Source organism: Pistacia vera, unplaced genomic scaffold, assembly GCF_008641045.1.
Source record: "Pistacia vera cultivar Batoury unplaced genomic scaffold, PisVer_v2 Contig503, whole genome shotgun sequence".
NCBI lineage: Eukaryota > Viridiplantae > Streptophyta > Magnoliopsida > Sapindales > Anacardiaceae > Pistacia > Pistacia vera.
Window position 1 is genome coordinate 1,853,469 of NW_022196339.1, and position 23,866 is coordinate 1,877,334.

At 38.1% G+C, this 23,866-nt stretch overlaps 1 protein-coding gene across 2 annotated transcripts; it reads right to left on the reverse strand.

Annotated features, from left to right (window-relative positions):
- Nucleotides 1-8,355: 8,355 nt before the first annotated feature.
- LOC116105720 (uncharacterized protein At3g06530-like) lies at nt 8,356-12,838 on the reverse strand. 2 transcript variants are annotated; one of them, XM_031392129.1, is made up of 7 exons: nt 12,393-12,838; nt 12,235-12,302; nt 11,821-12,159; nt 10,356-10,571; nt 9,390-10,039; nt 8,885-9,290; nt 8,356-8,449 (listed from the first exon to the last, which is right to left on the reverse strand). In XM_031392129.1, exons 5-7 carry the CDS (start codon nt 9,423-9,425, stop codon nt 8,376-8,378), a joined length of 516 nt encoding a protein of 171 aa, XP_031247989.1. In that variant the 5' UTR covers nt 9,426-10,039; nt 10,356-10,571; nt 11,821-12,159; nt 12,235-12,302; nt 12,393-12,838; the 3' UTR covers nt 8,356-8,375. The 2 variants fall into 2 exon arrangements, with proteins under 2 accessions (XP_031247989.1, XP_031247987.1); XM_031392127.1 differs by having other exon boundaries at nt 9,390-10,064.
- Between the last annotated feature and the right edge of the window lie 11,028 nt (nt 12,839-23,866).

Here is a 23,866-nt window from a genome sequence, read left to right on the forward strand (position 1 = left end):
ATGATAAACAGGATTGGCGACAATATGAATGGTAGCACGATTGTTATAATGGAGGTGGGCTGGCAAAGAATGAGTGATTTGTAGATCATGAAGTAAGGAATGAAGCCAAATAAGTTCACATGCAGTAGTAGCCATAGAGCGATATTCAGCTTCGGCGGAAGAACAAGAAACAGTAGTTTGTTTCTTGGTTTCCCAGGTGATGGGAGAGTGACCAAGGAAAATAAGATAACCAGTAATAGAACGGCCTGTAAGAGGACAGCCAGCCCAGTCGGAATCACAATAGGCATTAAGTCGTAAATCAGACTTAGAGGAAAGAAAAATGCCTTGACCTGGAGCAGACTTGAGGTAGCGTAAGATGCGAAAAGCAGCTACCCAATGTCGATGGCGAGGTTGATGCATGAATTGAGACAAAATAGATAGTGAATAGCAAAGTTCTGGTGAGGTGATAGTCAAGTACATGAGCCTGCCAACCAAGCGACGATAAGGACCAGGATAAACAAGAAGATCACTAGTATCCATTCCCATTGTGTGATTTTGCTCCATTGGAAACGTGGCTAGTTTGGAACCAAGCATGTCTGATTCTTGTAGAATATCCAATGTATATTTTCGTTGGGACAAACCTATGCCATCAGGGGATCGAGCTACCTCCAAACCAAGAAAGTACTTGAGAGCACCAAGATCTTTAAAGTGCAAACAGACATCCAAGTATGCTTTGAGAGCAGTAGTATGATGACTATCATTGCTAGCAATAATAACATCATCCACATACACAAGTAATGCCGTGAAGGAACTGCCCTTGTGGTATAGAAAAAGAGATGTGTCTGCCTTAGATTGAGTACAGCCAAAGCGAAGAAGCGAAGTAGAAAATTTAGCATACCATTGGCGCGATGCCTGTTTTAGACCATAAAGAGATTTTTGAAGCCGACATACTCGATCATCACCCGGGGATAAGTAACCAGGAGGTGGTGTCATGTATACTACCTCATCAAGATCACCATGCAAAAAGGCGTTGTGAACATCAAGTTGATGCAATTCCCATGATTTTGCGACTGCCATTGCTAATAGTGTTCGAACCATTGTAAGTTTGGCTACGGGTGCAGAGGTTTCAGTGTAATCAAGTCCTTCAATTTGTGTATAGCCCTTAGCAACCAAACGAGCCTTGTAGCACTCGATTGTCCCATCAGAATGATACTTGATCTTGTAGACCCATTTTGATCCAATGGCCTTCTTTCCAATGGGTAGTGGCTCTAAAGTCCATGTACAATTTTGTTCAAATGCTTGTAATTCCTTCTTCATTGCTTCTTGCCAGCAAGTGTCCTTAATGGCCTGTTTATAAGATCTCGGCTCATCATCTTGGGTGATGGCCATAAGAAAATGAGTATGTGAAGTATTGAACTTGGAATATGAGAGGAAAAAGGTTAAAGGATAAGACGTACCTGAGGAAGCATGATTGGAAGAGGTGGGAGAAGAACCATTATTTCTAGGCAAATCAACATGGTAATTTCCTTGTTTGAGGAGGAAGTTGTTGTGGGTGCACGGGGTTTGGGTCAGGTATAAGAGATGAAGGAGAGTTGTCAATGTCTGTAGAAGGATTCGGTTTAGGGGTTTCTATAGGAGGGGATGTGATGGGTGGCAGAGATGATTCAAGGGATGCCTGTTCAGGATCAAGAACAGGTAAAGGGACATGTGTGGTTAAAGGAGCATTATGTTTTGGAGAGGGTGAAAATGATTTGTGAAAAGGGAAAATATGCTCATAGAAGGTCAAATTCCTAGAAGTGAAGATTTTATGAATGGCTAAGTTGTATACCTTATACGCCTTTTGGCCATGAGGGTATCCAATAAATATGCAAGCAGTGGCACGTTCATGGAACTTATCCTTTGATCGAGGAAGGACAGAAGCGTAGCAAAGGCATCCAAAAACATGAAGATGAGAATAATTGGGCTTTTTAGAAAATAAAAGTTCATAAGGACTTCGGCCAGATAAAAGAGGTGTGGGCGTGTAATTTATTAAGTATGTTGTTGTTAAAATACACTCACCCCAGAATTTAATAGGCAAATTGGCTTGAAACCGCAAGGCTCTAGCAACCTCAAGTATGTGTCTATGCTTACGTTCCACTACTCCATTTTGTTGAGGGTTGGAAACGCAAGAAAACTGAGTTAAAATCCCATTTTGTTGACAAAAGAGTTGGAAATTATGATTCGTAAATTCGATGCCGTTATCACTACGAATTTGTTTAACTACCTTTCCAAATTGTCTAGTTACCATAGTCATGAAGGAAAGCAATCTAAGAAAAACTTCAGATTTGGTTCTAAGCAGATAAACCCAAGTGACTCCGGTGTAATCATCCACAATGCTTAAGAAATAATATGCACCAGACAAAGAAGCAGTATGATATGGACCCCAAACATCACAATGGATTAATTCAAAAGATTCATGAGTTTTAATTGAACTAACTGGAAAAGGGCTTCGAGACTGTTTTGCTCGATGACAGGAGTCACAACACTTATTAAAAGACTTAAAAAAAAACTGACCCAAATCTATAATAAGAGATAATCTATCAAAGGATAAATGCCCAAGATGTTGATGCCATAAATTTAGCTTAGAATCATGAGTGATGCTGGTTGCTGCAATAGGAATTTTGATTGCCCGAAAATAATAGAGTCCATCTTGCAATTCACCCATTCCAATCAGCTTCCTCGTGGCTAAGTCCTGTAAAGCATAGAAGGAAGGGAAAAAATGAGCAGCACAGTGTAAGGCTTTGGTTAATTTGCTGATAGATATAAGATTACATGCCAATGAAGCCGTAAGGGTGTGCAAATCCGGATATCTGATCCGAATATGGCATTTCCTGATCCGATCCGAATTTTCAGATCAGACTATACCCTAATCCGAATCCGATCCGAATTATGCGGATATCTGGATTTACGGATATCCGATTATTCAGATCAGATAACCGGATATCCGAATGTGATCCGAATTTTACAATTTTCTTTTTAAAATCAAATAATTCTAGAAATAAAATTGAAATTATAATTCCCTTACAATTACATGATAAAAGTATCTAAAAAAATTAACATGAAGCACAAAACATTTAACTTATGTTGTCCAAACACTGTCACAACCTAAATGACTATGCTATCTTCAATTCTTCATTGCCAAATCCTACTCGCCTCACACATGGTTTCTTGTTACCAGATTGACCATTGTATCTTAATTGACCACCTGCCTAAATTGCTATGCTTATCTTCATATCAGATGGCTTTGTCTCCCTTAACTACTCGTCATCATCCTCCTGTACAAAACAAAACAAAACAAATAAACCATTTCAATAAACAACTTTTAAGATTAACAACAAAATCAATATACTGAAAATGAAAATATTCTCAATAAACCGATTAAAGCAACATGCATTTGGAATGCTCCCTAACTTTGACTTCCAATCATATACTAAACAAAAATATTTGACACAGAGTCTCTAATTAAGACAGGCCGTGCAAGACATGATAAGCAAAAGCATGGCATAGAGTCTCTAACAATCAATTTGATTTCAATTTTTACATGCCCAATTCCCATTCAAAAGCTTAACTTAGACTCAGCTGGATGTTTTATTTTCTGGGTATGGTTTTACTTTTACATTAAACATGAATAAATTAAATGAAGAAATATAGAGAGCAATAATCATATACCCTTCAATTGTACTGCAACAGACTTATTGAAAGTTAAAGCCCTGAATAGAAAGTCCTACTAACAAAAATGAATAATTGCAATTAAAACTATGTCTGGTAATTAATTTATGGGCTCAAAGGATTTTACAGACAGAATTTAGTGAAAATTGAGAAGCTCCCTTAAGCTACATAATTGGTTTTAGGGAAACTACTCTCTTCTAATTTTAGTGCTTTTGAATGTGTAATCTATTGTGCACCATAGAGAAACAACAAAAATATTTATATGATCCTTTTGGGATGAAGTCTCTCGTCCTGTAATTAATCAGGAAGTGCATTTGAAGTTATACAAAACATTTAAAATACACAAAATCTAGTGTACCGAAATAATATGCTGCATTCACTAATTGTTTGAACTTAATTGAAAACTATCTTGACCATCAGAGAATTGAACATAAAGGAAATGGCATCCAAGGCTTTTAGAGGCAATTGCCAACAAATTTAGCTCATTACCACTGAAATACTCTATTACTTACAATCTCACTTCAAATGGTGAAGGATATGGTTGAGTTGTATCCTGACATGATTGGAACACAAAAGAGATGTTATTACTTATTATCACACCATTACTTAATTTAACTTGAGCATAAAGTTAAACACTAAAAGAGATGTTGTTAACTTGTTCCTATCTCAGCACTTCACCTTTCGGTGAAGCAAGCAAGCAATGCATCTCAAACAAACCAAATTAAAAATTTTTCAGTTTCTCATAATATTCCTTTTCCACTTTTCTATCACTAACCATGCTTCCTTCCACAATAAACAAAGCCAGGAAAATTCTCCAGTAGATTAGATTTAGGGGTCAAACTACAATACCCAGATACTTTTTTCGGTGATAAAGATTAAATTATAAAAACAAAGTTTTATTGTAGTCAAATTTGTAGATTCAATATTTATTGTAGCCTCAGGGATATATGACGTGAACAAAATTCAGCAACTCTAAATTCTAAAGAAATTAACTTACGATCGATTTGGGGCTTCAATCGTCAGAGAGACTGAGATCTGATAGAGTTGAGCGAGAGACACTGGCCACTGTGTGTGTTCGAGCGAGAGAGACCGAGAGAGTTGAGCGAGAGAGAGTGACTGAGTGAGAGAGACAGAGAGTGTGTGAGGTCTGTTACTCTGTGCGACTGTGCGTGACTGCGTGTTCCAGCGAGGCAACGAGAGCCGAGAGAGACTGAGAGTGAGAGAGACAGAGAGTGTGTGAGGTCTGTGCTATGCGTGTTGCCGTGTTCCAGCGAGAGAGACTGAGAGTGAGAGAGAGTGAGAGACAGGCTTCCAGCGAGAGCCGAGAGAGACTGAGACGAGTGAGAGAGACAGAGTTGAGTAATTGATTTGAGTTAACTGTGTTAGACTTAGGGTTATTGTTAGTTGTTACACTCAAAACGACGTAGTTTTGTAAAATCCGGATCGGATTCGGATATCCGAATTTTTAACATTCTCGATCCGGTATCCAATCCGAATATTCGGATTTTTTAAAATAACGATCCGTATCCGATCCGAATTTTTGGATATCCATTTTTTTCGGATCGGAGCGGATCTGATATCGGATTTTTTTGCACAGCCCTAAATGAAGGTATATAAAGAACGTTATTCAAGATAACAGATGGACTAAGAAAAACATTTCCATAAGATTTTGCTGGAATTAGTGACCCATTTGGAATGGTAATTGGTGATAAATTGGGTACAGCTTTGGGAGAAGTAATGACACTCGCATGACATGTCATATGATCAGAAGCACCTGAATCCAAAGTCCATTCAATTGTACAGTTGGACAGAGGAGCAGCCTTACCCGCAAAATTGGCCATAGAATTGTGAGTCTTTTCAAGATTAAGCATAGAGATGAGTTGAGCATATTGTTCTGCAGTCAGCCCATTAATTGGTACAGTGTTACCTTCAACAGGTTCCATACGCTGTGAGCTATTTGCTGCTTTGGGACTGGATGATTTCTTTCCTTTGTCCCACCATTCAGGATATCCATTCAGCTCAAAATAAGTCTCTTTGGTGTGTCTTGTCTTTTTGCAATGTTCACAAAATAATTTGGATACGTCACGATTGTTTGTAGACTTGCGATTGTTGTAGATTTTGTTCCCGTTGCTAGAAAAAAATGCTGCTGCCTCAACAGAAGGTAATCGTGATGCTGTCACCAACTGTTGTCGCTCCTCTTGTGCTACAAGTCCATAAAAATAAGACAAAGAGGGTAGTGGTTTAGTGTTCAAAATTTGAGAATGTACCGTATTGTATTTTTCATTCAGGCCCATTAGAAACTGATGCACTTTTTCTTTCTTCCTTTCTGCAGTAAAAGCCTGTGCAGACCCACAAGTACACGTTGGAATTTGCGAGTATGTGTTCAACTCATCCCAAATTCCCTTTAATTTTGTGTAATATGCTAAAACAGACATGCCTTGTTGCAAGGTATTCACCATCTCAGTCTTCAACTGATGAATGCGAGGAGCGTTGCTTGAAAGAATCTTTCTTCAAGGTCATTCCACATCTCTTGTGCCGTAATAAAGTATGTGACACTACCATGTAGGGTAGGATGAAGAGAATTAAAAATCCAAGAAATTACCATAGAGTTGCATTTAATCCATGCAGGTTCTTCTGTGGAACCAGGTGATGGGCGTTTGACAGATCCATCTACAAAGCCAAATTTATTTTTGGCTTGGAGTGCATTTGTCATGGCACGACACCATGTGGGGTAATTATCTTCTTTGAGGAGGCATGTTACTAAAGTTGTGCCTGGATTGTTAGAGGCATGAAGAGCATAGGGTGATGAGACATCAAAATTGGTTTGAGTCATGTTTGATTGGCTAGTTTTTGATGTACTAGAATTCAAAGGGCTTTCTTCAGTCATGATGAGAAGGTGAAGAAATATTCTAGGATTTCAACCGCTCTAATACCATGACAAAAGTAGGAGAGGTCTACTGCAATTTTCTCTCTTGCAATTATCATTGATACAGAATATGTTTATATACAAAGGAGGTCCTTAAATCAAGGATACAATAAAAGGAATATAAATATTTAACAGAATAAATTAAGGCTAGGTGAAAGATACAAATATTTGACCAGCTAAAATAGGAAGACAAATATACAGCTGGAGATCTTCGTCCAATAATAATCAAACTGGGTTTTGAATGCAAATAAAAGCTATATTAAGCAAAATATGTACGTCAAGTAAAGAAATTGATTCCAAAAGTATTGAAGGCTGAGCCGTCAAGGGAAAACCGCCCCAATACTTATGCTTCAAATGACAGTGATGGCTGGTTGTATCTTCCTAGTTCCTGAACTATCAGGATCACATTTAGATACTTAAAGTTAATGTCCCAAAGTCTTATTGCAGAGTATCAAATCAGGGCATTTAAAATTCATGAGGGATTAACCTTCCTACAGGAGCACAGACGAATCAGATATCAAAAACTCACCTCAAGGTTCAGGGGTTTCCATAGAAGGTCAGTTCCTGCAGTAACAGCCATCTGACCAACAAGTCAATCAACTTCCTCCACAGATGGTACATTCACATGCTCTTCCAGATCAGCTGCCGGTCCTGGAATGAGCTGCAAAACAATAGGTTTCAATAGAACCTGCAAAAACAAACAAAGCACTTTCAATATTCAATAAAAACAAAACAAGGAACAAAAGGCGAAAGAATCAAGAAGAGGGACTGCACTAAGTTTCCACTATGATTAAGAGGTCCGGTATGAAATCGTCACTGTTAATAGTAGAAAGTTTTTAGAGACAAATCAGAAAAAACTCTCTCCAACTATACCATAGTTAAACCAAGACGGCCCACAAAAGAAACATTTAAATTTTTAAATTTTACAGCGGAAACATATTCTGTAACAAAGGAAAAAGATCCTCCTTTAGTAAGCATAATTAAGATTTAACTTCCCTGGAGCTCAGTATTTAGAATACTCCCTAAACAATATATATAACCAATACGATTGTAACTCCCAAGGTAACTATAGAATATTAGGTTCTACAATATGAAATCAGCTGGCCAAATTGTTATAAGGATTTAGGAATTTGAGTACAGATTTTCAGAATCAACTGCATGATTAATCTTGGTGGATATCTTGGTAGATAAACCAGGGTTAGGAGTTAATAAACCTTAATTGTGTAAAACGATTAGGAAAATTATGAACCCAAATCTTAATGCAAGGTTACTAGCCGTCCTTGATTAAGATTTGTAGAAGTAGGCAATTTAAAAATTAAGATTGCCAACTGAAGGATCAGGCCGCAATTCACCAAGGTACCACTGGTAAAATATATAGCACATCAAGGGAATATCTAATATTGAGATAACAGAAAGTTTGGCCGCAAATCCAACTTCAAAGTTAGCTGCTCCAAAAACAATTAAAATCTGACACAAAAAGCTTGAGGACTGAGATTTTTAGTTGTCAGTTAGAGCCAGTTGCCATACCCTAATTAATAATGAATTCCATGTAGCAGATTAGGTAGAGATTGACTTGCCTGAAAATTTGGGGAATCAAGAAACTTCAGGCTCCCAGTGTCATAGAGAAAACATTTATGTAATGACGATATGACCAAAGCCCTGAGCTGCCAGTTATTAATTGATAATGAACTGTTCTGCTCTTTCACAGTGCCTGCTTCCAGAGTCCTAGCCTTCTTTTTTTAACGAGTCAAATTAGCAGTGTTTACATCTCCAGTGTCAGTAAGATGCCGAACACAACCCTCAAGTAAGTACTTGAAATAAGGGACAAACAAAGACCTGCATTTAAGTGACATGAATCAATGAGAAAATGCTATGCTCCTACTTAAAAAACTGAAAGAAATAAGTAAATTTCTAAAATATAGAATAACTACTACTTAGCTGGGAAAAATTTACACACACACACATACACGTGCAAATACACACCGTATAATTGTATTGGAAGATAAATGATTTTGGTAGATTTAATCCCAGCACACCTAGGTCATAAAATCCAACCTTCTATCCAATTATAAAATGTGCTCATTTTTTTTGAGAAACATACAGTCATTGACACATCATAATATCTAAATCTATATAATTTAGGCCATAACAATTCAACCAACAAATTCTCAGCTATATCCATGAGGCTAAGCCAGAACAAATATCAAGATCATTGAAATATGGAAAGCTAAAATATGCCATGACAGAAACAAATAAAATTAGTTGACTTACCGGTGATTCTCAGCAAGTTATTTACAAGGCCATAGAAAGTTATTGCCCTTTCTATACTTTTGCTTCCCATAGAGACAATGTCTTCCACTTCTGACTCTGCCCATTCTACACTTCTGATAAAAAGAGGCCTAAACATAGTCTCCGTTAATTTCATTGTAAGAGCAATCATTGTTGTGAAGACATTCTTTTCTACAATATCAATGTTCTGAACCGAAACACAGTGTTGGCGGCGAAGATCAAGAGCAATCAAGCACTGATCAAAAATCTTTCCACGGAAACCACCAATAGATCTATCCATTCTCCCAACAACATTTCCTAGCATTTCCAAAGCAATTACCAAGCCTGCATCACCAGCATCAACAGCACCAACATATATTTTCAGCAAAGGTGGCAGAGCAAGTTGAACCTGTAGAACAAAGGCCAAGCATTTTATATTAATTGCAAAGAATGCATAAAAAACTTTCAGTTGAAAGTCAATAATCAACATTCTTGTGAGGAAACCTACAGGGATTTTCTCAGTGAGGAGCCTTTCGAACTGCATCAGCTTTCACTTTCAGTTTTGGATCTGATCTCAGCAAAAATTCAGGACGAAGCACCAAAATTTCTGTAATATCTCCAAGATATGGATTTAGAAAACCACCAAGCTTGTCTATCACCACACCACCTCCAAGGTGATAAGAATAGATGCCATCAGAGATTCTCTCAGAGCTACGTTATCATCAGCATCATTTTTTAAGTCAATAGTGGTAGAGATTTCATGTGACTTCTTTATCACATTCTCCATTATACAAGGCAGCTCCACCAATGCCTTTGGCCCAAGCACATTGATCAAAGCACCAGTTGTTCGGAGACAGCTAGAAGAGATAGCCAGGTTCTGTGAACTAATGCTGTTTGTAACAGATGCAAAGCACATGTTGAAGACAGAATGATAAGAAGGAAACCCATTGGCCAAACCCTCTAAAGTTGTAACTGCAGCCACTTTTAATGAAACATTTGATTCTACAACGGAGTCATCAACTATTTGAACAATTTCCAAGCACATCCTATTGAAAGATTCAAAAGCATTCTCATCCAGATTAAGCCAATGACTACTTGAATTTGGATTCAGTTCTCTTCTCCCCCTGTGCTTTGGTTTAACTGACACATGACCCTTCACTGTTTCACATAAAAGCCCAAGAGCCTATTCACAAGTACAACTTTCTACATTAAAAATGAACTAATATGAAAAATATAGGTAGAAAGGAATAGTAACAAAATCCCTTAAAGCGTATGCATCCACTAGTAGAGTATACACTTGTGTAACCAAAAGTAATAGCATTCAGTGCATGAGACATGTAAAAGGCAATGATTTGTAAGACACTTCCCCACCGAAAATTGATGTTTCTAACATATCAACCAGTTATAAAACTTGTCTAAAGCTTTTCTTATATATAGAAGTTAGATCACAAAATGCATTGAGCAAACCACATACCTTCTTTCTCACATTGCCATCAGCATTCCTAAGCAAATTAATGATGCTTTGAAAGTATGCAGAGGGGATCATGACCATCGTAATATTCCTCAAGACAGCATGCATACACTCCTTCAATTCTTTTCTAATAGCAACAGGAACACTTAGTTGCTTTCTTCGTCTGTCAACATATTGTAAGAGGAAAACAATCTGCTCCATAAGTTCTTCAAGTTTACTCTGCATAGTCAAATGCCCATAAGATTAAAACTCACAAATGAACGAAATTACAGTTGACTGAGATATTATGCAGCAGCATTCCTACTGATCACACACAGGCCAGAGCAATATGTGTAGGTAACCTTGATGATTGCACTCCCTATAAAAAGGACAGACAACGAACTATAAAAGAAAGCAACATAGAATATCTCTCTGTCGTTCATAAGTCAATTTATGTTATGTGTAATATGGATCCAGAAGGTCAAAGAAGAAATCTGTTTACCACAGAATGTGGTATGCAGTTGTAACAGCATGCTTACAGAGACTCAGTAGATTTCTTTCTCAAAGTCTGAGCACAAGATCCAAAGGATATCTTACCAGTTGATTATTTGTGTCAAATGTTTGACAAGTCATCAAATCCACTTCCCAATATTTTTTTAACATATGTCTGTGTGTGTGTGTTTTTCCATTAATAAAAAAGAAAAAGAAAACCAAAGTATTTACCAATAAAAAAAAAAAAAAAAAAAAAAACCGTATTCCACCATGCGAGATACTTTTGTTACTCCATCAAGGTTTTATTTTTTTCTTTAAGAAAAACTATTGTACGAAAAGAACGTTGATTTACAAGGAGGCGTTTGAAGAGTAGACAAGCAATCAACAAAAACACCCTCAAAAAAATAAAAACCTGATGACGCCACAAAACCAGGTAGCTCCTCACGTACCCAAAATACAGCCACCGGAAAAAAAATACATGACAAACAACTGTTGATCTGGACGATGCAACTTCCCATGAAAATATACAACATCATGTTTATTTAAAATTCGTTAAAAAAAAAATTAAGTTTCATTGAGGTTGGTAGTATAAATCAAAATTCTTTTGACTGGTTGTAAAAGCGGTATTGGTCACCATAAAGTAATACCAAATCCTGGAACTACCTAACTTCAATGACTGCATCATAGTATGTACCATGTTCTGCTTTTGCCCCCTATTACCCAGTAATTCAAATTACGGATAGCAAGACAAGGTTGAAGGTGCCTAGGACATGTTAAGAATATAGGGGTCAAATGGCATTGTGGTTCCCAGGTTGTTTTAAATCTTATACTTACTATATAAAGAAGTCCCCAAGCTTTCTCATGACATTTGATCACCAAATTCCCTCAGTGAAAAAAAAAAAAAATACCTAACCCACAAAATTCCAGAAACTGATCCAATACCTTCTTCTACTAACAAATGCTAGGTTTAATAATTCAGAAGCAGATGAATTCTTACCTGAATGCTATCTGAATCTTCAGTTAATTCACGCTTAAATGCAAATTCTGGATCTTGCATTTTGTGCAAAACGAATTGCATTGCAAGTAGCAATTCCATAAAAATTACTTCCAAATTACCAATCCCTATTTGTTGAAGCATCATAACAAACGAAGGAAGCCATATGACAGATGAATATTGCTCACATATTTGCACAGCAAAAGCATACTCTCTTTGTGCGAAGATGTAAAATTATCTGAACTGTGTGCATCACCGAGGCAAGATGATCCTTTCCTTGAAACTAAGGATCGGAAAAGGAGGACAAGCAATGAAGCCAAACTATTAAATTCTCCCAAAGTCCTGAAGAAAAGCATATCAACTCTAGTAGTAAATACAGAACCAACAGGAATACAAAAATGTAAGTCCAAATAATACCTTAATAGGTAGACAACAATTGACAGCCTTCTGTGCTTAGAAACATCAGGCAACACATTCACAAAAACCTGAAGATAAAATTGAGCAGATTAGAACACAAACAACTATCACAATTGGAGCAAGGGGCTCATAACAAAAAAACTTTTTGATAAAATTACCTGAAGCAATTCGTCCTTGTTGTTAGATTTCAATAGCCAACAGGGGACAATTGCAGATATGAGATCCTCAAAAACACGTTGGGAATGGTTGTGGCCGAAATATGGAATGATTCTTTTCCCTTGATCTCTGCTAGCTGAGATTAGGGAGTAAATTAAGGTTCAATCAATCACCTCAATTCATGTGATTGATGGAACAAATTACAGGGATTTTGTATTTATTGTTTTCCTTTTTTACATTTACACAATTGTATAAATTGGCTATTGTACAGATTTACAAAATATAATACACACAAAATTCTCTACGTTTCTTTTCTCTTTTCTCTTCTCAGGCATATTCTGGCAGCATAGTCTTGCTTCTCTTGCCTTCTCTTTCAAACTCTGATATGGTATCAGAGCCTCTGATCTGAATCCAGCCTCCGCATTCTCTCAAATTGTTTTCTTCTGTCCCTGCAAACAAACAGATACTTGGTTATTGATTTCCTCTTCATTTTACAACTACTCAAAACTCCAAAATGGAGATAAACCCAAATCCAAATATCATAGACAGCCCAAACACAAGCCAATCCTCACAGACAGTCCACACCCAAACATTACAAATGGCCCAAACCCAACAATCACAGAAGCCCAACATTCCAACCCAAACCACCAACCTCAACATGATCCAAGCCCAATAACCCACCCATTTGGAATGCTGGGTTACATCTTAGATCCTACACCTCCAACGGGTCTGGGTTCAAACCCAAATCCCTACTTGTTTCCCTGTCACTTGATTCCAGCCACCGGCAACGGCAACAATCGCCCTATCCCAGGAGACGTGCTCTATGCACACCCTTCTGATGGCCTTGAATTGGTTCTCATCAAGAACACCTTAACAGGTTTCGAAAATTATTCTAGTTGGGCTCGCGATTTTCACCGAGCCTTGATAACAAAAGATAAACTTGACTTCCTTGATCCAAACTCCCAGCCACCGTTTGACTTCCACCTTCAGCGACACTGGCACTGCTGCAATATTCTGGTTCGATCGTGGCTTAGCAATTGTTTGTCATCAGAGGTGGCGGCTGGTCTTCCTCCGATTGAAATCACGGCTGAGATGTGGGGAAATATTCAGGAAATGTATGGGCAGCTTGATCTGGCCAAAATTTTCTGTCTCCGGCAGCAACTTGCCGAGATCAAGCAACAAAACTCTTCAGTAACCTCATTCTTCAATCGGGTCGCCATTGTTTGGAACGAGCTTGATGCGGCGGAAGAAACCCTAGAAGGGCTACTTGCAACTCTCGCACAATGGGCGAGGATTCGCAATCATGACTGATTGAGCCATTTTCTCCTCGGTTTGAATGATGCTTTCCTCGCCTTCTGCAACCAAGTTCTCGCCACATCACCACCTCCCACTCTCTGGTGAACTTTCCAACTTGTCATTCAAGACGAGAGTCAACGATAGGTAAATGATGGAAATCGGCAGACTCATGGGTTGGGTTTTGCAGGTTATCGGTTGCTGGAGAAGGAAGAGTTGAATGGGGATATTGGGCAGCTAGGGCAAATGGAAGAAAAACATGTTCTTTTGTATGCAGGTCAAAGTGGATTTGACGGTCAGAAACATTTTGCGCCATTCACTTCATCCAATGGCTCACAAGATGCCACGTCATGAGGCGGGTCAAATGGGCCAAGCAGTTGGGCTTCTGGGTCAAATCACGGGTCAAACAAACCCAATAGTTGGTCAAATGGGCATACTGGGTCAACCAACCCGGAAATTCAAAATCGGGCAAGGGTAAACTATTTTGTGAATACTGTAAACTGAGGAATCATACTCGGGACAGTTGTTGGCAATTAAATGGGTATCCCAACAAAGACAAAACTAGAAATTCTTCAATCAATCACGTTGATGCTATCCCTGCAGAACCTCCAATTGCAGGACCTCTGATCACCTCCGATCAATATCACCACCTTCTCCAAATGCTGAATAAAATCCTAACAACGCCTACAACATCCTATGCAAGTATTTCTTACCACTTAAATTTTATTACAATTGATATGTGGATTATTGATTCAGGGGTTAGTGATCACATTATTTGCGACCCTAAACTTTTCACCACTATATCCACTACCTCATCCACCTCCGTTCGTATGTCGAATGGAAACATAGCCCCAGCCACTCATATAGGGACCGTAAAATTATATGCACATTTACAACTTACAAATGTCTTACGTGTCCCTGCATTCCATTTTAACCTTATCTCCGTATCAAAATTATGTTCTGATAATAGTTGCACTGTGAAATTTTGTCATAATACCTGTGAAATTTTGTCATAACACCTGTGAATTTCAGGATCCTTCAACTGGGACACTGATGGGTTTGGTTAAAGCTAATAGAGGTCTGTATTATTGGGTTCCCAATGCATCTTCTAAAGTTATTTCTCCTTGTATTACATCCAATAAAATATCCAATTGTAATACAATGCTTAATAAAACTTCTGTTATTCTCCATCAAAGATTAGGTCACAGTGCCACTTAGGGCTGTAAACGAGCCGAGCCGAGCTTTTGGCTTATCGAGCCCGGGTCGTTTGCAATAGTGTCGAGCTCGAGTTCAAGCTTGAGCCTGGCGAGCCTCAAAATTGAGACTCGAACTCAAGCCGACTCACAAGCTCGAGCTCGATAAGGCTCGATCAAACCACCATTTCTAGAAAAATTCCCGCAGTTGGGAACAAGAATTCACTCATGCATTCCTGAAAATCAATAACCACTGAGATTTAGCAATGATTTTAACCATCATCTCAAAGTCGAAGAAGTAAAGTTAAACATGAAAATAAGAATTTAAGAGATGATGAAATCTTGAGTTTTCGAGTGCTTACCATGATAAGATTTTACCATATGAATGTTGGTAACACGTATGATGGATATGCATCATATTTCGATGCAAGAGTTTGGACAGAAGATAAATCTGCAACTTCTCCAAAACCGTTGAGTCCGAGTTCATTTGCATGGATCCCTCTAGTGGTAAATACTGACTGGATTCCAACTGCATTGGCTCCCTTAATATCATGGTGAAGAGAATCACCCACGGCAATAGAATCAGAAGCATCCACACCAACCATGTTCATTGCTGATTTATATATTATCTGATGAAATATTAGAAAAGCATAAAAGGAAAGTCAACTGCACACATAGGATGATATACATCCACAAATATAAAGAACTAGACAATTTTACTAATAAGAACAACAAGAACTAAGAGATCAAGTGACCTTATCAGGCTTGCCCATCCATCTCACTTCACCTCCAAGCTTTTCATATTTGGATGCCAAAGTACCTAGGAGGATTGACAAAGTTCACATCTCAAATGGTAAAACGAGGAAAATCAAAACTTTCAATGTGTGTATATACAGAAACTTCAGATTCTGTGCAATGGGCTAGAAGATGAACAGAATCACCGGCAACAGGTATGAAAATGTCACAACAGAGTCAAAGCTACCATCACAGGGCCTCCTTTTCCGGTTGCCGAGATTGGAGATGGCGACGGAGATTACCGATTTCAGAGTGTCTGGTTCGCGATTTAGGATTTAGGGCAACTGGGATTGGGAACTGAAATTGACTTGGTATTTTGGTGTATCGTGTTATAAGAATTTGCACTTTGGGGGGGAAACTGTCATTTTTAAACTTTTTTCATTGAAAATATCAGTTTAATACCTAATAGTCTAAAAAATCACCAAAGCACCCTGCATAAGTGTACAGTGCTTACGCGAGCCAGACCAGGCTAGCGAGCCCACGAGCCGAGCTTCACTGTGTTTGAACTCGACTCGGTTAACAAACCGAGTTTGAGTCGAGTCGAGTCGACTCAAGCCTTCTCGAGCCGAGCTCTAAATGAGCTTTTACCGAGTCGAGCCGAGCCGGCTCGGTTCGTTTACAGTCCTAGTGCCACTATCCCTCATCCCAAATGTCAAATATGTCCCTTAGCTAAACAAGCAAGAATTGGTTTTCCACATAGCATATCCACCACCACTCAACCTTTTGCCTTGATCCACCTTGACATTTGGGGCCCATATCACACCCTCAATCATGATGGATCCAGATTCTTTCTTACTATTGTTGATGATTTTTCCTGGGGTACATGGACTTTTCTCATGCAATCTAAAAACCCAAACACTTACCCATATTAAACACTTTCTCTCCATGGTCAATACCCAATTCCATACATCAATCCAATAAGTTAGAACCGACAATGCTAGAGATTTTTTCAACCATAGTTGTTCTTCTCTATTTTTATCCCTTGGCATTCTTCATGAAAGTTCTTGCACATATACCCCACAACAAAACAGAGTTATTGAAAGAAAACACCGCCATCTCTTAGAGGTAGCCTGGGCCCTAAAACACCAAGCCACCACTCCTGTCTCATTCTGGGGTGAATGTGTGATTACAGCCACGTACTTGATCAACCGCATGCCGACAAGAGTTCTTCATGGGAGAACTCCTTATGAGTTATTATTCAAGAAGCAGCCAACCATTGATCAACTCTGAGTACTTGGCTATCTATGTTATACTGCTACTCTTGGCTGTCATGATAAGTTCGGCTCCTGGGCCACCTTTTGTATCTTTATGGGCTATCCCATGCTCTAGAAAGGTTACAGACTTTATGATCCAGCTAAAAACTGTTTTATAATATCTAGAGATGTTGTGTTTCATGAATACATATTCCCTTTTGCCAACACTGACCAGGTTTCATCTTCATCTCCGCGGCTGTTTTCTCATGATGATGCTGTCACTTCCCTAGATCCTCTTTTTTTCTATGATACCTATTCTTGAGGCTCCTCAGTAACCTATTGTTACTGATTCTAATACTAATTCAGCAGCCACTAACAATATTCCAATAGAGTCTTCTCCTCCCGATTCTCCTCTAGAGTCTCCTAATTCAGTTCCACCTTTACCCATCCGCCGCACTACTCGTTAGACACGACCACCAATCTGGACAGCTGATTATGAGTGTCCTACTATATCACATTCTTCAGGTACTCGGTATCCTACCTCTAATTATGTGACATATGATCGTCTTTCTCCTGTTCACCGAGTTTGTATCAGTCACATCTTTACCGACCGAGAACCCATTTGTTACTTAGATGCGGTCAAACATTCCCACTGGCGTCAAACAATGGCTAATGAACTAGCTGCCTTGAATCAGAATCACACATGGGATTTAGTTCCTCATCCTACTCATAGAAAACCCATTGGCTGCAAATGGGTATACAAAATCAAACACTGTGCCGATGGGTCAGTTGAGCGTTACAAAGCCCGTTTAGTGGCTAAGGGGTTTGATTATCAAGAAACATTTTTCCCAGTCGCCAAACGTGTCACTGTCCGTGCCTTCCTTATAGTTGCTTCTGTTCGCGACTGGTCTCTACATCAAATGGATGTTCATAATGCTTTTCTTCACGGGGACCTCCATGAAGAAATCTATATGGATCTTCCTTCAGGAATTTGTAGACAGGGGGAGCAGAAAGTATGTTGTCCACGAAAATCCCTCTATGGTTTAAAGCAAGCATCCCGTCAGTGGAATGAGAAATTCATAGCAGCTCTCACTAACATAGGATTTGTCTAATCCAAACATGACTATGCATTGTTTACTTGGCATAGAGGTAAAACATTTATTGCTCTAATTATCTATGTCAATGACATTCCCATTATAGGAAATGATGAAGTAGGCATCAAATCTTTAAAAGAACATCTCAACAGAAAATTCCAAATAAAGGATCTGGGAGAGCCAAAATATTTTTTTGGAATTGAAATTGTAAGATCTCCAGTAGGGATATCTCTCAGTCAACGGAAATATGTCTTAGAACTCATTTCTGATTCTGGGCTATCAGGATGGAAGCCAAGTGTTATTCCAGTAGAACAGAATACCAAGTTAACCAGTCAAGGATATGACTGTGGGACATCATCCTCAGAAAATGATCCACCTTTGGAAGATCCTAAAAACTATCAAAGACTTGTTGGCCGACTAATTTACCTCACAATGACTCGACCAGACATCAGCTATGCGGTTCACATTCTCAGTTAGTTCATGCACTAACCTAAACAATCTCACATGGATGCAGCAATAAAGGTATTGAAATACTTAAAAAGGTGTACTGGTCTGGGGATTCTCCTTCCTCGTAACAAAGGCTTAGATATCACAGTACATTGTGATTCAAACTAGGCAACATGTCCAATGACAAGAAAATCACTCACTAGGTTCTGTATAAAGTTAGGGGGAGCACTTATTTCTTGGAAAACCAAGAAACAAACTGCCGTATCCCTCTCTTCAGCAGAAGCCGAATACAGAGCCATGGCAAAGACGACATGTGAGATCCTTTGGATTCTGGGGTTACTGAGAGATCTAGAAGTGCAAGTAAGTAAACTAGTTCTTTTATACTGTGACAACAAAGCTGTAAACGACATAGCCGCAAATTGAGTATTTCATGGAAGAACGAAACATATAGAAATTGATTGCCACTTTGTCAAGAGCAAAATACAAGAAGGGGTAATTAAGACTCTACACATTCGTACTTCTGAACAACCAGTAGACATCTTCAAAAAGCCATTATACAGTAGACAACATTCACATATACTTAGGAAGCTTGGAGTTTTTGATATCTACAAACCACAAGCTTGAGGGGGAGCGACGAAATATGGAATGATTCTTTTCCCTTGATCTCTGCTGGCTGAGATTAGGGAGTAAATTAAGGTTCAATCAATCACCTTAATTCATGTGATTGATGGAACAAATTACAGGGATTTTGTATTTATTGTTTTCGTTTTTTACATTTACACAATTGTATAAATTGGCTATTGTATAGATTTACAAAATATAATACACACAAAATTCTCTACGTTTCTTTTCTCTTTTCTCTTCTCAGGCATATTCTGGCAGCATAGTCATGCTTCTCTTGCCTTCTCTTTCAAACTCTGACAGCTGTTTCTCTATATAGACAAACATGAATAATGTAGATAACATTAAACAATACACTGGGGTATAAAACAAGTTTTAATATTAGAAGCCATATCCAACATATAGTAAATGAGGTCCAATCGTAGTTCAAGTTAAGGGGGTGTTTGTCTGAGCTTATAAGCTGGTCAAACTAGTTTATAAGCTCTAAAATTAAGCTGACATGTTTGTTTACAAATTTTTTTGGGTTATAAGTTAGGCTTATAAGCCAAAAAAAAAAAAAAAAAAAAAAGTTCGGGCGAACTTTTTTTTTTTCCTTATAAGTTAATTTGACCAAGTATATTACTAATTATCCTTATTTAATTTTGAAATTCCGTATTATACCCTTATTTTTATATTTCAAATAGGTCATTTTACTATAGTATCATTTTTAGCTATTTTAATAATAAAATGTACTTATAAACCACATTTTACGAAACGTGTCAACTACTTATAAGTCACTTTAACCAAACACATAACTGTTTAAATTTTGAATGCTTATAAGCTTAAATTAGCTTATAAGAACTAACTACTTATAAGCTAATTTTCATAAGCTCAAAGAAACACTCCCTAACTCTTCTGCCAAATAGATATAATCTGTAAACGAGATTTTTCAGGGTTTAGTAACATTTTAAATTGCTTTCAGATCAAAGTACCAAATGTGTTAAAATTTAAAAAAAAAAAAAACTGAAAATATCACATTTTTGCACATAAAAAACCAAGATTGCAACTTCATTGAAATATAGAGATCAACGAGAAATTGTTGATTCTCCACTAACAACAAGTATTTCTAGTATATGCTCCAATAGTTTGTCTAGAACAACCTTTGTAATTCCAGATAATAGTGAAAATACATGATTCCGAGTGACCCCATCATTTGCAGAATGAGCACATTCAACTAATAGTTTAATGTCTATTATTTTGACTATGTCATTCTGGCGTGAAAGATGTGACAAACAAAATTTAAGAATGAAAACAAAAAGCGAAAATGGTAGATATGAACACATGTTCGGGAAAAAAAAAGATTGGCCCTTAAGAATAGAGATAAAAAGAGAAAATTTCTCTGTTTTTTCTTGTGTTCGTCACAGCCACCGCAGGTGGTGCTCTTATCTTTTAAAGCGTTAGGGCTCTTCTTCGTGGTGGGGTAGACTCTTTAGGTCGCGCCAACTTATGAACCCGATCAAGGATGGGGATGTGTTGGGGTCTAAGGACCAGCTTTTGCACAAGATGAGGAAGTCAAATGGTGGTTCTGGTAACCGAGGTCCATTCATGGAGGCAATGACTCGACGGTCTCTACTATTGGGTATGGGGATTGTGATGACTCCCATGGCTCTGATGATGCCTCTTGTGATTTTAGTGCACATTTGGGGAAGATAGGGTAAAGTCCTCTTCAGTTTCCAATATTGATTGGTAGGGGAGCCGGAATAATGTTGTTGAAGTCATTCAAAATCACACTCGAATTGTGGTAGTGCTACAGATTCGGATGTTGCTACTAGGTTTGGAGATAACCTGTCTTCTAGCCGTTAGGTAACGGTTGTTGATGTAGAGAATGGGCGAGATCAATCCTGTAGCCCTCCCTTGAGAACCGTTAGAGGTGAGGGTGGAGGAATGCCAACTTTGGGGTTGGGTAATGCTGGGGAGGCTGGTTTGAGTTTTTCAAAGGGTCTAAATGGGGAAGGAGGTTCGTTGGATTCTTCTTGCTTTGGACTGACAGAGGATTGGCAGGGGTTTGTCACTAACCCATTGGTTTGTTTGAAAGATGGCAAAGTGTTTGGTTCTAGGCAAAATAGAGTGTCTTAGGCAGGCAGTCCTGAAGGGGTTGATAAGTCTGATTCTCCCTCTTCGATGTCCATTGAGCAACCTCGTCTTTCTCTAGAGAAAAGCGATCAGATTGTCAAGAACCGCTTATGGGCAAATGTGGCCATGGAGAAACGCCCTCGAGAAAAAAATAAAAATGCAGTTTTTTGAACCAACAATTGAACATGATGGAATATCCACCTCGTCTCCCTCCCTCGTGGTGGCTTTGGAAGCTAGGAAAAAGTGGGACGTATGTTTGATAGAACTTCTATTGAAAAAAAAAAAAAAACCTCTTCCACGCTGTCCAACATTTCGCAATGAAAATGTAGCAGAAATTTGGGCTTAAAGAGGTTATGTCTAACGACTAGGGATTCATTTTTTTTCAAATTTGGGGATGAGGGGGATATGATGCAATGCTTAGAGGAGGATCCATGGACGTTCCAAAACAAACCGATTATCCTACAAAAATCGATATGGTTCTCACCAAAGAATCCCCTTGTTTTATTCCTATGTGGGTTAAGTTCCATAATGTCCCCTTGGACCTTTGGAGCCCCATCGGTTTGAGTTATACTGCTAGTATGGTAGGGGAACCTCTAAGTATGGACATGATCATGGAAGACACTTGTAACGACAATTGGGGTATAATTGGTTTTGCCAAAGTCTTAATTCAAGGTGATGCAGCGCGAAAATTGCCTGATATGGTAAGGGTTAGGGTGCCTACAAAGGAAAATATTGAACCAAAAGCCATAAGTGTGAGGGTGGATTTCTAATGGAAACCATCTCAGTGTGGTGAATGTAAGGTTTTTGGGCGCTTTGATAAGAATTGTCCGATCCAAGTTAAAAATGGTGCTAGGAGCGATGAGAACGGTTCAAGAAAGGGATTGGAAGGGGAAATTGATGGCTTCAAGGTTGCGACTCATAAAGATAAAGGTAAAAAGCAAGTTAGCGCTGAAGAGGACTCAGTTGTTATCAAGATTGGCTGTAACATCCCTAGTAAAAATTCACCTAAGCAGCAAGGGAGTGATACTTCTACCCTTCCTTCCTCCAAAAGAATGTGAACGTGTGGATAGTTGATGCGTTGATTTTGACAACATGCAATGTGTAACAAGTGCACTAGTTGCAAAAAGTAATAAAATGATGAAAAAGTATCGTTCCCACGAGGATAGTGTTACTAAGTACCGATTTCTCTAGTTTAAGTCCTAATTGAAACAACAATAAATTGGGTTGATGGAAAATTAACAACTAAATACAAATTAACAAAATATAAATGAATGATAATGAAATTAAAGCAAAACCCAACAACTTAACTAATTAAACAATGCTAAAAAATGCTAGGGTGTTGATTTCACCTAGATACGCTAACCAAAATCATAGAATCTATTACCCAAGTTCTAATTCCTTGATTGAAAATCGAATTCCCTAAGTTGTAAAACATACCTTCTTAGACTATATTTTCATACTTATCCCTATTAAGCTTCCGCACCCAACAAAATGAAGATTAATAGTTTAAAGTCTTTTAAGATTTATGGAATTATATCTAGATTTCATAGATCGCATTTATCTATCTTTAGCTTTCGCTCAATCTATGGTATTTATCCCAAGAGGCATAATCAAAAATCACTTCTCAGTCTCATTGTGAACAACATACATTTGAATGGTGATCAAGCATCCAAAAGTCATTAAGCAAAAAGATAAACACTCGATCATGAAATTAAAACTCAAAGTAAATCAATTCATATAAATTTGAATTATTGTATCAAGGTTACATCAAACCCTAGCTAAACAACTCAGTTCATACTAAAAACAAAATAAAATAACAAAAACAAACTGAATCAAGGTTCATCATTGAAAAACAAGCAAAAGATGGAGAAATCTTCTCTAATTTGAAGCCCAAATCTTCAATAATCTTCTCATTCCAAGAGCTGCCTTCCAAATGATGAACCAAAACCCTTTCCCCTTCCTTTTCCTACTAATTTATACCTCTCTCATTTAAGGATGAAGCCCTGGCAAGCCAAAAAGCGTCGTTTTATTTTCCACATCTGATGCAGTTTTGCCGCGGCGAGGATCTTTCGGGCCAAATTTGAGCATGATATAATCTGAATCTGGAAATGTGGTAAACATATGAATTGTATCCCTTTCAATTATTGTTCTACTTGTTCAAGAATCAGCCCAGTCCAAGTTCCACAGCTCAAGTTATGTCCAAAATTCTGAAACACGTCCAAAGACGTTTTTCTTCAGTTCCTAATGTAATGTTCATGACTTCAAGCCAAGTTTCCACCCTCATCCAGTCAGAATTAAGAAAAACCCAAAAAATGAAAGTTATAGCTTTGCTTTTTAGCTTTCCAAAGCTTCTAAATTCAGGTCATTCTGAGTTTTCAAGCTCAAGTTACGCAATTTACACTCAAAACTGTCATTTATGCTCAAAATCATTATTTAGGCGTACAAAGAAAAATTAATATAATTAGGTAACAATTATGGCCCAAACTGTATAAGAAGTATCTTAAATCCTATCAAAATTCAATGCAAAATCATAGAGAAAAGTAGGATTATCAATAGTTCCCAGAAAGATGGGTTGGTGAGACTCAGTAAATGGAAGCAAGGTATTAGGATGGGTAACTCATTCCAATGTCTTGATAAAGACGGAGATTGTTAGGGTGGGCGAGGTTGGTTGTCCTAGTGAGATTGTGGATGGGGAGGTCGACAAAGGGGTGGAGGCAGATTGTGAGAA

Excerpts from the sequence above, each read along its gene's own strand:
- LOC116105720 (XM_031392127.1), bottom strand. The coding sequence starts at position 11,964 with ATGATGCTTCAACAAATAGGGATTGGTAATTTGGAAGTAATTTTTATG. Across the intron at positions 10,572-11,820 it reads AAGATTCAGATAGCATTCAG|AGTAAACTTGAAGAACTTAT; the intron begins GTAAGAATTCAT and ends TTGACTATGCAG. Across the intron at positions 10,065-10,355 it reads ATGGCAATGTGAGAAAGAAG|GCTCTTGGGCTTTTATGTGA; the intron begins GTATGTGGTTTG and ends ACTTGTGAATAG.